The sequence below is a fragment of the Ictalurus furcatus genome, chromosome 13 (genome assembly GCF_023375685.1).
Source record: "Ictalurus furcatus strain D&B chromosome 13, Billie_1.0, whole genome shotgun sequence".
In the NCBI taxonomy this organism is placed as follows: domain Eukaryota; kingdom Metazoa; phylum Chordata; class Actinopteri; order Siluriformes; family Ictaluridae; genus Ictalurus; species Ictalurus furcatus.
Window position 1 is genome coordinate 905,594 of NC_071267.1, and position 16,789 is coordinate 922,382.

General features: G+C 40.7%; 3 protein-coding genes across 4 annotated transcripts in view; 2 read left to right on the forward strand and 1 right to left on the reverse strand.

Moving 5' to 3' along the window:
* LOC128617184 (CD276 antigen homolog) overlaps positions 1–16,789 on the forward strand; it is a 158,540-nt gene that overhangs the window by 88,389 nt on the left and 53,362 nt on the right. The window lies entirely within an intron of this gene.
* Positions 1–16,789, reverse strand: part of LOC128617195 (7-methylguanosine phosphate-specific 5'-nucleotidase-like) — a 144,282-nt gene that overhangs the window by 41,707 nt on the left and 85,786 nt on the right. The gene's annotated exons all lie outside the window — the stretch shown is intronic.
* LOC128617183 (uncharacterized) overlaps positions 1–16,789 on the forward strand; it is a 60,480-nt gene that overhangs the window by 30,691 nt on the left and 13,000 nt on the right. Inside the window, exons 8-12 of one of the 2 annotated variants that reach the window (XM_053640222.1) lie at positions 8,975–9,091; positions 10,092–10,202; positions 10,637–10,711; positions 13,262–13,351; positions 13,617–13,700. In XM_053640222.1, the coding sequence (XP_053496197.1) occupies positions 8,975–9,091; positions 10,092–10,202; positions 10,637–10,711; positions 13,262–13,351; positions 13,617–13,700 (477 nt within the window). The remainder of the gene's footprint in view (positions 1–8,974; positions 9,092–10,091; positions 10,203–10,636; positions 10,712–13,261; positions 13,352–13,616; positions 13,701–16,789) is intronic. The other variant, XM_053640223.1, reaches the window with a different exon arrangement.

A 16,789-nucleotide genomic window follows, 5' to 3' on the forward strand; every position in this document is an offset into this window, starting at 1 on the left:
ACAAGGCTAGTTTTTCGGGTGAATACCCATTTGATGGGTGTTTGACGAAGGAGGTCAATATTTTCCCTCTCCTGGTCTCTAGCCTAGTTTGTATCTTTTCTACTAGGCCTATGGGCGCGTGACAGGTTCTAGTGTTTGCTACTTGCTTTAGTGTTATCGTTTTTAGAATACCCTTTCTTTCTAATATTTCACACCTCGGACACTTCTTTACTTGTCATCCATCCCAATTACAGAGGCAGGTCTTACCTAGCTCTCCATAGATGGACACACAGTACGAACATTTTAGACAGTACATTTCATGTTAACTTCTTGTTCAAATATCATTGTTTTCAGGTGTTTCACTCTACATTGTCCACAAACCACAATACTACCTATCTGACTACCTATCTGACATTCAGTCATCTAAGTGCCATTCAGAAATGTTAAGGTCCCCTGAGGTCAACCTTTTATATGGGCCTGAGTCTCTTTTAGGCCCTAGCCACTTCAATCGGCTACTGGGTTCATTACCACATGAGCCCGGTGGGTAGGGTGTATAGGTCGACAGGTGATCAGGCTCCGGCCTACCCAGCCTACCCTGGCAACGATCCTTTTCTCAATCCATTGCCCTTGCTATTACAATTTGCTTAGGGTTCACTATTAGCCTTACTTATGCCTGCTTGTTTAAATATCAGGGAAACCCTCTGTTCCCTGCTCATTCCTCTATTCTGAGGATTAACTAGGTCTTGTCTACTTTCCATATTAAATCTCTTATGGATTGTAGTTCATTATTCTCCAGTAGCACAGTATTTGATCCAGTTATTTCTTTAACCTGATCTTCTGTTCCTAACGCCCTTTTGAACCTACTTCCTTTCGGTTTATGACTTCTAGTTGGGAATACCGTATCGCCTACTTTTAAGGGATTCTTGCTGATATTACCCTTTTCTAGTATCCTATGTCTCGGGTATATCTGTGGATTGAGAAACTACAGGCATTCAGGGATCAATTTGTCCCAGTCCCCTAGTTTCTCATTCCTCACAAACCACTCATTTACCTCCCTGATAGCTCTCTCAGCTATTCCGTTGGTTTCAGGTCAGTAAGGCACTGAGTGTACTATTTCAATTCCTTTCTCCCGGCACCACTGTTGAACTTTATTACAACTGATATTTGGGGCATTGTCCGTTCATATGCTCATAGGTCTAGGATGGTGTAAAATCCATTCCTCTAGTCCCAATATTACTACGTCCTCCGTTGTTTGTCTACAGGGTTTTACAACTGTCCATTTTGTATGGTTATCTATTATCACCAGAATGTATACATTCTTTGCTTTAGTTTGTTTTCTTATCGGCCTCGCAAAATCAATACTGATTTGTTGACCTTAAAATTCATGTGGTAATTCAGACTGTTGTGTATTTCTATTAGTTACTGTTTTTCGGCATTCAGTACATTCTAGCTTTATACCATTATTGATCTTCACTATGTTAGGTATATTTAAGCCCAGCTTGTTACACTCGTGCTTGATTACCTTTGTACTTGGGTGTTTTAGTTGATCATGCAAAGTTTGAAGCGTTCTTTTTGCATCAGCTTTCGTGACTGCATTTACGTGGTATAGAAACCTATCGACCATGCAATTTCCCTCTGCCGTGTCCGTTATCTGTTGTGTGTGACTCACCTGATGATAACAGAATGCTTTGATGTTTTGTCTGAGCGAATTTATTTTCTCCCAGTCCTCTGACTGTGATACTGGTTACTTTCTTGCATTAAAGAAGCCATTTTTAACCAAATGTCTAATTCTTCTGTCATCCCTTTGTAACCATAATATGAGTCGGTTATGATCACACATTCTGTGATTCCTAATTTCTTAGCCTTCTCTAGTGCTTTCAGAATTGCTCTTATCTCACCTGCTTGTGCCGAACCCTCCATGGTTCCTTTATACTTAGTTATCTCTCTTTTGTTTTGTGTTAAATGTAACCCCAACTAGTAACTCCTTCTCTGTGACTACCATCTGTATAAAGTCTAGGTAACTTGCTCTGACACTTACTTACTTCAGTAATCTTCTCTTTCCTCAGAGTAGTAGGCCTCTGAAAGACAAATTGTTGGTCTTCCAAAATCATCATCCAACTATCCCATCTATAGGCATGGATTTTTCCCTGTAATTTTACTAGGTTTTCTCTGTACCTATTCATTTCTCCTATGGGGGATACAAGATAAATCTTTTTGTCTTTTGCTAGAGCTTTGAGCGGTATTAGCCTCTTAGCTATTCCTGCTAAGATTTCTCCGGCTGATCCTGCCTCTAATTTTAACTCTGGTCCTATTTTAGTATCTGTAAAGAAACAAATGGGGATTTTATTCCTACACACTATGGTTAGGCTACCATGTTCACCTATTACTTCAATCTATAGGTCCCTCTCCAGATCGCTACGGAGTAGTTTCCCTGAAGTTAAGGCTTTGTGAATTAATTCCTGCCTTGCTTCTTCAGCTCTGTCTGTCCAGGCAAAATCTTTCAAGTCTCCATGAGTAGTGCCGAATATTGGTTTGGCCATTTATGCAAAATTTTCAATTAGACATCTACAGAATCCTAATGATCCCATTAAATGGTAAATGGCACACTTATATAGCGCTTTTATCCAAAGCGCTTTACACTGTGTCTCATTCACCCATTCATACACACACTCACACACCAATGGTAGCAGAGCTGCCATGCAAGGCACTAACTTGCCATCAGGAGCAACTTGGGTTTCAGTGTCTTGCCCAAGGACACTTCGGCACGTGGAGTCATGCGGGCCGGGAATCGAACCGCCAACCCTACGATTAGCGAACAACCCGCTTGACCAACTGAGCCACAGCCGCCCATTAAGCTCTGTACATCTCTCTTACTACTCATCTGATTTGTTTTTAGATTTTGCAGGGTTTCCTTCATAGTTTTTGAAATGCCCTTGGTTACCCCTGTCAACACAAAACCTCAAAAATTTACACTATCACGTAAGGCTTCTATCTTCTTAAGGCTAGGTTTTAGCCCTCCTTTAGTTAGCCTAGCTAGCACTTGAGCTAATAGGTCTAAGTGCGCCTCCTCAGTTTGAGTAATTAATAGGATGTCATCTATGTACACGGTTACTGGCAGTCCTGCCAATATTTCTAACATACATCCTTGGAACAAATTTGGTGAGTTACAAAGTCCTTGAGGAAGAACTGTGTACTCATATTGATTTTGCTTGTGAGTGAAAATTGTCTTTCCTTGACTTTCTTTATCTATAGGTATTGACCAAAACCCATTCGCTAAGTCTATGTTCGTCAGGTACTTCCCTTTTTGCGTACTATCAATTGCATCCAAAGCATTTATCAGATATCTAGTATCTGATTTTGTAACCTTATTTAGTGCTTTGTAATTCATAACAAATCTCCATGTCCCATCTGGGTTTACTACTGCTTGTATTGGAGAGTTAGTAGGTGTTGACTCATTTCTGTCGAGTTTTCTTAGGATACCTAATTCAGTTAGTTCATCTATGGTTTGATCAATCTCTTTTGCAGCCCTGTGGTTTAAAGGATATTGTTTCTGTGGCCGAATGTATACCTCCTTCTATCTTATGAGTATACTTGGGATCTACTTTTCCGCAATCATTTTTGAATATTGCATAGAAGTTTTTGTATTTCCTCAAAATTTCTTCCAATTTCTTTTTATTCTGTCCTGTAGATTCTTTTATTATTCTCTATATTTCAGCTTCCTGATCTACCTCTTTGTTCGAGCACACTTTTCTGACATCTTTTCCTGCTAGCAAATTATCTGCACCTATTATACATATAGTAATGCTGATAGTGGTCTAGTGGCACCACCTGCTGGGCTAATGTCGCTACAGCATTTTGCCCGAAGTCAACTTTAGCGGCTAATAAATTAATTTTGGAGTTTCTGTTTATTGTGGGATCCTGTAATATTTGGAATGAGTTTCCTGCATTTAAAGCAGTGTAAAGAGCTCCTTTTGTTTACCATGGAACCTCATCTTCTTCCCACTTATCTTCCTGTGCTAGGTTTATCACTTCAAATGGTTTACCTGCGTGCGTCATGCTATATTGTACATTACCTATCTCAGCCATGGGATAGAGCGGGGTAGGTTTATACATAGGAAAGGGGTTTTGTGGCTGAATTACATTTGCCCCTTTTCTCATTATTTGTTTCTGTTTGGGCCAATTTTTCATTCCAGGCTCTTCAAGTTGCCATGGTTTGAATGTCACCTGAGGTGCTTGGGAGTATGGAATTATGGGTGATAGCAGCCTAGCCAATGGGCCCATTAGCCCTGGTTGCAGCCTTTGTGGATTATTAGGTGGACTTTGGTTAATTAAGGCCATTAGTCCCGTCTGCATTTGCCTTCCTACACCATTTATTGGGTGTACCAATCTTAGTTCTATCGGTTCACCTGCAGGGTCGTTAGCTGCTTGTTGAATCCCTATAATTGACTGTGCTACAAAATCAATTACAGGACAATTAAAGATTCCAGTTGACAAGTATGGCATTATTACTACTCTTACCCTTTCTGTACTTTCTTTATTAATTACTGTCCTTATTATTTCAGCTATTAGAGGAATCTTTTCCTCTAGGTCTGCTGCCGTAGGATTTACAGGTAACCAGGGCCCTTCCACATGCCAGATTAGTTTAACTTTTAATGTATGCCCTTTCCCTAGCTGCTGGGCAACTATAGCTCCTTTTGGGATAGGCCCATGTCGAGCTACGTAGTCAAGTCCTAATGCTTGGAAGCCATCTCCTGCATTATCACAAACAGCCCTAGCCAACCCTCCTTTATGATTGAGGTCGGCATTAGCTAGATTCACTAGCACATCCCCTTGCTCTTGTAGCGCATCGCCTATAATTACCTGCACAGTTATCCAGCCTCCCATATATATGGGAGTATACATTCTGTTTGGATTTATAGGTAACGGAAGATTGATGGGTTTAGACAGTGGCGCGGGAGGAATAGGCCTTTGTGGAGTTTGTGACGGCAGCGGTGGATCGAGTGGCGGTGGGGGAGGCAGGTTTGGACATAAGGGCACTCTGGAGGCTTTGTCAGAACCGGAGCCTTCTCCGTCTATCTGTCTCCTTCTTGCCTTCAGCCTTGTACTTAATTCTGCCTGCAATCCCTCTGGTTCTACTCTAGATGTCACTGATGACATGCTTGGGGGTTTCGGAGGTGCAACTCTTTCCTCCTTAGCCGAGTTGTGATTGATCGCCTGTTCATATTGTACACTTTTATTTTTAGTTGTGATATCAGTGGTATATTAGTGGGTGCCGGGGTGTCTTCCCTAAGGAACATAGCCACTTCTATTCCATTAAGTGCTCTTATTAACTCTGGCCATGGCCATTGTCCTCCTTCTACACTTATTTGCCAGTGATTTTCGCCTAGGTATTGCAATCTGCCGTTATCTGCCTCTACCCTATCAGGATAAGGCCAGGTAATTCCTACATGAACAACTTCATGAGTATATTTCGAACCTTTTTCAGCCATACTCTTTTAGGTCTTTATTTCTGGGATTATCAGGACTTATTTAGATCTTCTCTGAGTCTAAGCGCCCATGGCTTTCCCTGTCTAGTGGCGTAATAGCTTCTCTTACTAGTTTTGTGTCCGAGGTGTGTTTCTTCTATATTCTAGTTATAATTTAATGCTTTTTTATAAGTTATTTACTTTACTCTAGCCGCACATTGGGTGCCATGTTGAATTTCATCAGAATTAATATCCCAAATATTAATCCTCTACTCGTTACTCTGTCATACAATAGATAGAGCACTTCCTCTTACCTTATCAGAAGGCAGAGTCTTCATGCCGCTGGGCTAGAAAACCAATGAAATCCTTTCCCTTTCGCTGAAGGGGTTTGTACCAAAGGAATTTTACTCACGGAGTAAGATATACGAATCGTCCTTTATATGGACTTTGGTTTATTAAAGAATAAAAGGATTACAATTACCTTAACTCAGAATATAAAGAAAATAAAATAAAGAAAAACAAGCGACTACACAGAGTCTGAAAATGGTTTTCTTTTAAGCAAGACATAAAAATACTTTTAGATCACGCATGATCAGATAGTTTTTCTTCCTTCACAAGAAACTAAAACGAGTAATATTCACCCGACGTGCGGCCCTGAACACTCATCTGTTCGAAGCTTATATACATCTTTCGCTTGTGGTTTCAAGCGCTAGAGTCTATGATTTCGCTCAAAACTGCAACTCTTTCTCAACGGTGTCCGGATGCGGTTACGAGCGAAAACTCTGAAGCTGCATGTAGAAAACAGAAAGCATGTCTTTATTTTGGTCTTTAACAGATAAACCGAGGTTGGGGGATTTGTGGTTTTTGAGCACTCATCTTAAAGCTGTGTGTGTTTTAGCGCTGGCTGTAAATAACAGGAAGTAAAAACAGGATGCATGTTTTTACTGGGCTTTCTTCAGATTTAAGTGTTCTATCAATTTTTCCATTTCATCTATTTGTCTAGCAAGGTTAGAGAGTCTCCCTATTTTGCCATTTCTCTCACTTAATTTCCTAATGTATTCAGTCCTCCTGTATTTAGCACGTTCTTTTAACATTTCAGCTTCAGCTGTCATTTGATTTAAAACACTCAATATGATAATGATAATGAGTCTTTATTGGTGACATATACAGTAGAGCACAGTGTGTCAGGAAGCTGTCAGCCCTGATACGGCGCCCCTGGAGCAGAGAGGGTTAAGTGCCTTGCTCAAGGACCCAACAGTGGCAGCTTGGCAGAGCTGTAGATCTCTCAGGTCTTGCTGGATGTACATAATGTCTGGAACGGCTTTCCAGCTTTCCACTCCGTCTTCCTCCATGTTACTGTCTTACTCTCCTCCTTATACTTTTTTTTCTCCTCGTGTTTTTCTGTTTCCCCGGACTGTCAAGGTTGGGGTTCTTTACATAGTTTAATTATAATACAGTTTTAATCATTTTCACATAACATCACATAACATAATACATCAGCTTGTATTTTACATTAAGCTGGAAATAATGGTAGGACTGAGGCTACATATATCTGAGATCCAAATCTCCTATACCACAGTTAAGACTGTGCTAGAGGACCTGTAGACCGAATAAATACTATACAAAGGACATTACAGTGTGAGCATCATTTCACTTGCAATTAAATTCTACTAAAGCAATGAATTTGGGAATATTCTCAATTGTGATATGACCAATAGTGGACTCGTGTACAGGCTACACCTGCTAATACATTTGATGGAGCATTTTGCACTACTACACATAGCTAATGCTAGTCATATTTAGCAGTGAAATTTGAAAATCTTCTCTTTAGTTTACCGTAGCTGTGGAAAAGAATGAAAAAGTTTCATTTGACAAATCTGCTCGTGTAGAAAGGGCTTTTCATTTGTGTTATAGGAAAGAAAAACATGATTCCATTTCTGCTTATTCGTGTAAACCTCAACTACCTTATGTAATCTAATTTCATGTAATGATACATTTTTTATTTATTTTTTAATCTTTTGTCATTTGAACATATAGCCTTCTATCTCCACAGCGTTTGGACTGTGGATAGTTCTATGATAGAGATAAAAGTAGTAGACACAGTGTGTTTCTTTTTTGTCTATATTGCTCATTTCATTCAGTGCTTTAATGTCTATAAATCCTGCAGACATGTTACGTATGAGATTTGTATTGTAAATCACACTGGATTTTACTTACTATTGTTATACAACTTAAAGGTAGTCATTTTTCCTGGTTACAAAACTGTATTCTACTGGAGAAAATCTAAATGGAGCAACGTAATTTAAAAAAATGATTGTCAACTTAACAACTTGTGTTCATAATTATGGTAATTAAGTACATAACACTTAAATTCCTTTTAAATAATGTGAAAAGAAAGTGTGTTTGTGTGTGTGTCATAAATTTGGTTGGATGTGTACGGAAATTCATTATTAATCAACAAAACGGTTCCTTTTTCTGCATCGAAAAAAAATCTGTCTGTATATCTGTTTGTCATTACCCAATATTGAATCTTTTCATGCTCTAAGATTTTTTCTATTCTTCCCAAAAAAGGGTGAGCTTTTTTCGGTGCGGTAGGACAAACATCAGCAATGTTGTAAGCTTGCACATGATGCTCTAAGTACAGAGTATTATAAAACCTTGAGGGGTGTTCGACTTTTATAGACAAATTCATATGCGTGCGTGTGTCTGTGAATGCGTGTGTGTGTGTCTGTGTGTCATATTTTTGTTTGGATGTGTGTGTGTGTGTGTGTGTGTGTGTGTGGAATACACATGGCCATACTATGTATGAGAACATATGTGTCTGGAATGTATGGGAACCGGATTTAAAGTTTAGTACTGATAATAATCAATTAGCTATGGCCTAAATATTTAAACAGATGTGTGGGAACACAACAGATTACAACAAACCTAACACATGTAACATTATATATCTTTAACTACGCCTGTCAAGATCAACGATTATTCTATGGGAAAGAAGGTATAACGTTATCCATTTTTAACCTTCACCTGTTACAATAATGACGGTTGGTGATGGCTGTTAATGACAACTGTTAAAAAAATTACGGTTGGTAATGACCTACACCTGTTATGATAATGACAGCTGGTGATGATCGTTAATGATAACTGTTACGATAATGACGGTTTGTAATGACCTACACCTGTCACAGTCATGAAATTTTATGATCTTGACCTTTGACCTAGACATAGAGAGTAATAATATGTGTCTTTTTTGACCTTATATACAAACTATTTCTCTCTCACAGGTCTGATTGTGCTCTATTAAAAAAGAACGAGACAGAGCTGTTTGAATGTGACTGCTGTTATATATGTGACTGTATTATAATTGTTCCAGCTCTCCTCCAGGGCAGTTTACTTCATTTGAGTAAAACACATCGTCAGTTATATTCATTATTATTTCTTTAAGCAAAGTGTTTCATATTTTTGTTTACAAAGCACTGTATGTATTTGTGTAATATATATTAACATTTTTTGCTTTTGTTATTGTCTAGCTATTGTTGTGGATGACTGGTATAATGTAACCACTGGATGGAAAGTGGGGCTTCTGATATTTCTGCTACTGGGGCCACTTCGGACTCTTCTGTATATTCTGTATGTTATTGCTATTGGTAGGTGTTTCAAGCATTTATTGTTTTATATTAAACAATTCTTAATGTGTTTAAGAACAGAGAGAGAGGTACATCAGATCTACATTATAGAATTAATGTACAGATACATTCCAGAAATGTTATTACATGTTTTAAACAATTTCACACAGGCTTAATCAGTCACCCTTTTATTCCTGAAAAAAAGGGTTGTCTTTGTGCTTTTCTTACTATATTACTATATTCTACTATATTACTATTTCTTACTATATTCACTCCCCAACAGAGTTTTTAGACTGATTACTCTTAGTCTGTGACATAGTGAACTGGTATCAGGATTTATTTATTAAGACACTTCAGAGTAGCTCTGTAAGTTCATGATCAAAATAACTGGGACAAACCTCTGTGTATAATTCTAAAATAACTTCCCTGCTGACAATATCTTGTTTAACATCTCTGTGTATTTATTTCCTTTAAAAAAAAACTTTAGATTTTGACATTAATTAACTGTTTAAGTTTGTTAACCTGCAGCAGGTGATGAGAGTTAAACACATGGCATGTGGAACAATATAGATTTAATGCTTATTAAAAAACTAATAAAATTACCACAAATACTGCACCAATTTCTAACTACAAATTTCCTTTATACTGACGTGTGTGAATTCCTCTGATTTTCTGTTTCTCAATCCTATTGAATCAGTTCTGGCGTTGAGGACAACATTATACTATTTATGGTATTTTATTTATATTTCATAACAAGTGAATAATTCTGTTCTGTAATTATTCACATGTAAATGCATATTGTAATTTGCTGTATTTCCATATTAACACATCGTAGTTACACAGGTCCTTACACTGGAATAACAGCACTGGTGTATAACTGTAATGTTACCTTTTGTTTCGGGTAGCTGTCATAATACCTGGAATATAAATACCACTCATGTGTTTTTATTTATTTTTCTTTTAAAAATGCCTTACAGACCTCTGAAATAACCTTTTAATGATCCTCTATTTTCCAATACAGTATGCCGTGGAAGGACTCTACAAAAACGAGCAAGCTTAAGTTACATTGTTGCAGAACTCAGCAATAGTGTACGAATATGTATTATTATAGCGATGTATGGAGTTCATCTAAGTAAGTACCACTTTTTGCAGGTAATGTTATATTTGATTGACATTTACGTTTCATTAAATGTACTATTATATTTTCCCAAGCATGTCTTATCCTAAAGGCTAATATATATAGTATATAAAACATTTAGACTGCATGCATAGAATATAATGTAATTGATTTTACACACTAAAGCTTTTAAAGTCTAGATATTTGAAATATTTTAACATATTCTCTATATTTTGTTCCCTCATTGTCCAGACCTACTAACACTTACATACAGTACCCTAAAATCAGTTAAATCCCACAAGATTTCAGTTTTAGTTGTGTATGTGATGAGCCTGGAGCATATTAGCTTCATCAGCACAATTACAAACACAAAAAATAATTTCAGCTTAAATCTGAACCTTCTCAAACAAAGTGCTGTATTAATGTAATGAACATTCTCTGTTTTTCAGAACTTCTGGCATTGGCATTAATTCCACTGTTGGCATTGTTTTGTTTTTTCTGTTATTTTTATTGCAAACGTGTGTGTAAGTACATTTTATAATTCAATATTTGACTCATTTTAGATCATTTATTTTTGCCAGTCAAACATTACATTACATTTGATGTAATATGCGTTCATAACTATATTATTTTATCTTCAGTCCACAGACATTACATTATTTAAAACTCTATATGTGTAGACAACAGTTAACTGATTACACTTCATTCCTAAAAACTTTTACATACAGACTTCTATGTCAACAATAATTAATTAATTAATTTCACATAAGTACATGATTCTAAACACATTTCACTTTTGATTGTGTTCAAATAAAATGCATGATATGCTGAATTTTAAATTGATTGTAGATTTAGTTTGAATTTAAATGTTTTAACTTCTCTCACTTCTCTCTGGCTGGAAAACTTAGATAATGTTAGTGAGGAATAAAATCATGCTTGTGATGGTATATTCCATCAGATTTGGGTATTGTATTAACAGTTAAGTAGCTTGCTAGCACTGTGCTAACACTGCAGTACAGAAATCCTGGTACAGAGTGTGCAGCATATTTAATAACCTCAGTAAGACCAGTGAGAGATGTGTCATGTGAACTGTTTAAAAACACTCGTTTGGGGTTTAATTGGATTCGGAATTCGATGGAGTAGGACGCAAAGTTGGAGGCTCCTGCTGATTTCGATTAAAATTGTAATTAATTTGCGCTTTTCGGTCATACAATATACATTGACTTATTCTACTCCGTTTCCTTGTTTGCACTTTTAACTTTGTGGTACGTTAAAATGTCTGGAAAGAACACGAAAACCTGTGTTAGCATTCAGACACGACTGAGGCCAAGTGTGCGCGCCGCAAGCGAGCCTCCTTCTCCCCCTGAATCCACATCGCCGAGCGGTGACCCTGACTTCGCCGCACTCAGGGTTGAGTTGCTGGCTTTGTTGAGGAAGGACATTGACGATATTTTTTAAAAGGAGCTCCAGGAGCTCCAGAAGATTCTCGGGGAAGCGTTGTTTACTATCCAGCTTGACCTGCAGGCCGTGAAAATACAGCTGGCTAGTGATAAAGTTGCTACCGAGGCTACCATATCAACACTGAAAGGTACTGTTGGGGAAATGGAGCACGCTCTCTCCAGTTGCACTGATGACATAGCTCATATGAAGACTACTATCGAGTCTCTCACTACGACCGTGACTCAATTAGAGAATAAATGTGAGGATTTGGAGTCGAGGTCACGGCGCAATAACGTTAGGATAGTCGGAGGTCCAGAGGGCGCTGACACATGTACAACTGCTGCTGTAGCGGCCTTGTTAAAAGAGGCGTTTGGTCTGGAGAAGGAGCCGGTTTTGGACCGGTCCCACCGGACCCTTCAGCCGAAGCCCAAGCCTGGTGAACGACCACGAGCTATTGTGTGCAGATTCCACTATCACAGTGGCTGTGTTGACATTTTATGCCATGCGAGAGAGATCCAGCGGATTAAAGTGAGGGATTTGACCATCTCCGTTTTCCCTGACTACACAGCCAAGACAGCCCGGGGCCGGGCTGCATTTAACGAGGTTCGACGTCAACTTCGTGGTATTCAGGGCGCTCGCTATGGAATACTTCACCCAGCTCGGTTTCGCATTACATATAACGGTATTCAGAAGGACTTTATTTCAGCAGAGGAAGCAGGAGACTATGTTAAACTCTTGATACCGGGGTGAACTGCATCACCTACACAGCGGCGTCTTTTTCGCTCTTCTTTTATTTTTATTTTTTGCACTCGGGCTTCCAGCTCTACAGAATTCGGATTTTTATTGAAGATATTGTCGTTGCATTACTTCGTGGATGTTGTGGATTTTGTGGACTTACTCCTCTTAAAATTTACTTCTGTATTAATGTGCTTCTCTATTTTGAGGCTCTGACCGGGTTAGAGTTTCTGTTTATTTAATTTTATTAGAGTTATCTCCTCGGATTTACGTCCTACACCGTTATATTATTTGTTACAAGTCTTCAAAAGTTAAGGACATTATATTTGTTATTGTGCGCAGACTGTTTATCACACTTTAAGTAAGTAGGGGCTTTTTCTCTTACTGGAACTTTTTGTCTTGGTAATTTTGTTGGTTAGTTCAGCTTACTCTCCGAGTTGTTTTCACATTGTGGACAACGTTCGGTTTTTGTAGGATACACTGCTGTCTCATTTGTTTATGGAGACTTTTGGTGTGGGAGTTTGGTGGATTGTGAGAGTAAGCAGAACATGCCAATGCTTTGAAGGATGTGAATTGGAAGAGAGTAATGTTTTTTTTAATGAATCTGTTTTTAGAGGATTTAAACCTAACATGGTGAACAAATTATATTATAGAATTCAGGCAATTTTACTGGGGTTATCTCATACAGTGTAGCAAGTAATAATCTGGAAAGACCTTTGTAATATCACAGTCTAAAACTGGATTTAAAGAGAAGCAAATTAGTAAATGAATCACATGTAAATGAATAACTTGAATATGAATCACATGAAAATGAATCACATGTAAATGAATCATATGAAAATTAATAAATAAATTAGACACAGTTTAAAAAAAAAAAAAACACTTGTTTGTTTTCGCAGTTTTCTTCTGGATATCATTCATGATCCTGGAGGTTCTAAGTGCATCAGGGTCGATCTACGTCCATTATGCTGTTGTGGATAATGTGAAAGGTCCTGCTTCATTACTATTTATTGGTAGAGGAGATGCTTTTCCACTGGATCATCCTCACATGGTTTCATGTACAAAACAAGTTATAAGTGTTATATAGTTAATCAGGAAGCTAAGAGGAAGAAGCAAAGAATAATCCAGTACAAAAGCATGACCATGTGTTTTACCTTTCAAAGTGTTTTTACTGCAGTTCTGTGGTGAATTGTTTATACAGTAACTCTGTCGTGATTGCACTTGTGTAAAATGTGACTTTTTCTCACTTTGTAGAGCGTGACGCGCTGACCTGTGCGATTGCATTCCTCCACATCTTGACCGTGATAACACTGTTTACAAGTAGAAAGTATTTATCAGGTATTCATTACTTTTCTCATCCTTTTCAAATACTTTTTATCTTAATAGCACGATTAAAAAACTAATAAATTCAGATCACTTCAAAGGAAGTGGTTCAAACTTAATTAAAAACTAAACATAAATTTTAAATCAAGTGTTATATTAAGCAGCATACATAAGACATGCACTACCTGAATAACAGTAAAATTATTTTTATTTTATTAGAGGTTAGTTACAATAATTAGACCACTGCTCAGGTGAATTCTCAAATCAGAAAGTGTTGATTAATTTTCTATAACAGTACGGACTTGAGTATTTATGACTGTAACATAAATATTTATATTAATGCACTCACTGTCATACTGAAAGTTATTGTTTCTGTAGTAATAGCTCGTTCACAAGTGGAGGCTTCATTGGTATTGTTGATATTGTTGTTATTGTTGATTGTAATTGTTGATATTGTTGATTGTTGATGTTGTTATTGTTGTTATTGTTGATTGTTGTTATAATTGTTGATATGGTTTTCTGTTTGGAGACATTTCTCTAACATTTATGGAAGGAGTATCGAGTAGGTGCTGTCACGAATCGTGACGGTGCAGAGATAGGACGGATGCAAGTGCAGGATGAACAGTTGTTTATTTGAAAGAGAGACAGGCAGACAAATCCAAAAGTGATCCAAAACGTAATCCACAAACATGCAAGAGGTCAGGCGATTGGCAAACAGGCATACACGGGGCAAGGCTGGAATCTAGGTCATGGTCACGGAAAACAGATAAACAAAACGAGAAACGAACTATGACGAGGAACTGGAAGCGGATAATCCAGCGCGAACTAACTCTTAACATGGAACGTGACTATGACTACTATACGAACTAAACAAACTCTAAGATAATCCTCCGCGTTGTGTGCTGGGAGGCGCGCGGTATATATGCGGACATAATCAGCGTCTAAACTGCTAGCAGCTGAGAGCAATACAGACCCACGTGAAATCCCAGCCAATGACAGAACAGGGAGGAGACATGACAGAAACATAAACAAAACACACGTGTCCAGATGTCACTACGGTCAACAACGGAAAAGCAGGTGCTCGCGCATTCGCGCTTAGAGCATGCTGCTTCAAGGGGGAATCGTGACAGAACCCCCCCCAAAGGCACTCCTCCCGGGGTGCCATGAGTCATCCCCTTTTTTTGGCGGCCCCGGCCCCCTGGGCTGAATGTCCCAAGCAGAGCCAGGAAACTGCACGGTGTTCTTGGCGGCGCAGGGAAGCGGAGCGACGTCCTCGGCGTAGCAGGGAAGCAGAGCGACATCCACAGCCGGGCAGGCAGGCTGAGCAAAGTCCTCGGCGGAGCATGAAGGCAGAGCGACGACCACGTCAGGGCAGGCGGGCTGAGCGAAGTCCTTGGCGGAGCATGAAGGCAGAGCGACATCCACAGCCGGGCAGGCAGGCTGAGCAAAGTCCTCAGCGGAGCATGAAGGCAGAGCGACGACCACAGCCGGGCAGGCAGGCTGAGCGAAGTCCTCGGCGGAGCATGAAGGCAGAGCGACGACCACAGCAGGGCAGGCAGACTGAGCGAAGTCCTTGGCGGAGCATGAAGGCAGAGCGACATCCACAGCCGGGCAGGCAGGCTGAGCGAAGTCCTCGGCGGAGCATGAAAGCGGAGCGACGACCCCAGCTGAACTGGAAGGCAGAGCGAAGTCCCCTGTAAGGCCAGGGAGAGGAGCGTGGGTCTCCGTGCGGCCAGGGAGAGGAGCGTGGGTCTCCGTGCGGCCAAGGAGAGGTGCGTGGGTCTCCTCGAAGCAGTAGGGGGGAACGACGTTTGCCATGGAGCCAGAAGGCTGAGCAACGACCTCAGCTGAACAGGGAGGCTGAGCGACGACCTCAGCTGAACAGGCGGGCTGAGCGACATCCTCAGCTGAACAGGCGGGCTGAGCGACGACCTCAGCTGAACAGGGAGGCTGAGCGACGACCTCAGCTGAACAGGCGGGCTGAGCGACAACCTCAGCTGAACAGGCGGACTGAGCGACGTCCTCAGCTGAATAGGGAGGCTGAGCGATGTCCACAGCTGAACAGGGAGGCTGAGGCTCTGAGGTCACCAGGTGAACCTTGGGCATGGGCGGAGCTTGGCTGGCCGTGTCAGCAGACTGTGGCGCGGGCAGAGCTTGGCTGGCCGTGTCAGCAGACTGTGGCGCGGGCGGAGCTTGGCTGTGCGTGTCAGCAGACTGTGACGCGAGCAGAACTTGGCTGTGCGTGTCAGCAGACTGTGGCGCGAGCAGAACTTGGCTGTGCGTGTCAGCAGACTGGGGCGTGAGCAGAACTTGGCTGTGCGTGTCAGCAGACTGGGGCGCAAGCAGAACTTGGCTGTGCGTGTCAGCAGACTGGGGCGTGAGCAGAACTTGGCTGTGTGTGTCAGTAGTCTTGGGCGTGGGCTGAACTTGGGCGACCGGGTCGGTAGACTTGGGCGTGAGCAGCATTTGGTCATTAGGCTGAGATATTATTAGAGCTTGGTCAACTGGATCAGCAGGCTTGGACGTGAGCTCAGGGACGTGAGACTTAGCTTGGACCTCAGGGACGGGAGGCTTGGCTCGGACCTCAGGGACGGGAGGCTTGGCTCGGACCTCAGGGACGTGAGACTTGGCTCGGACGTCAGAGACTGGAGACTTGGCTCGGATGTCAGAGACTGGAGACTTGGCTCGGACGTCAGAGACTGGAGACTTGGCTCGGACATCAGAGACTGGAGGCTTGGCTCGGACGTCAGGGACTGGAGGCTTGGCTCGGACGTCAGGGACTGGAGGCTTGACTTGGACCTCAGAGACTGGAGGCTTGACTTGGACTTGGACCTTAGGGACTTGAGACTTGACTTGGATTTCAGGGACTTGAGACTTGACTCGGATTTCAGGGACTTGAGACTTGACTTGGATTTCAGAGTTGAGCTCTGCATGAAGTTGCCTGTAGTAGTGGGTAAACGGCAGGGCAGGTTTGCCTGCCAGACTTACCCCCCTGAGAAGTTGTTCTAGCTCGTCCTTCGCCTCCGGACTCCCGAATCGCATCATGAATTCCCCCACAAACTGTTCTACACTGTCCAGGTTCCTACAGTGCTTATCCAGTTTGA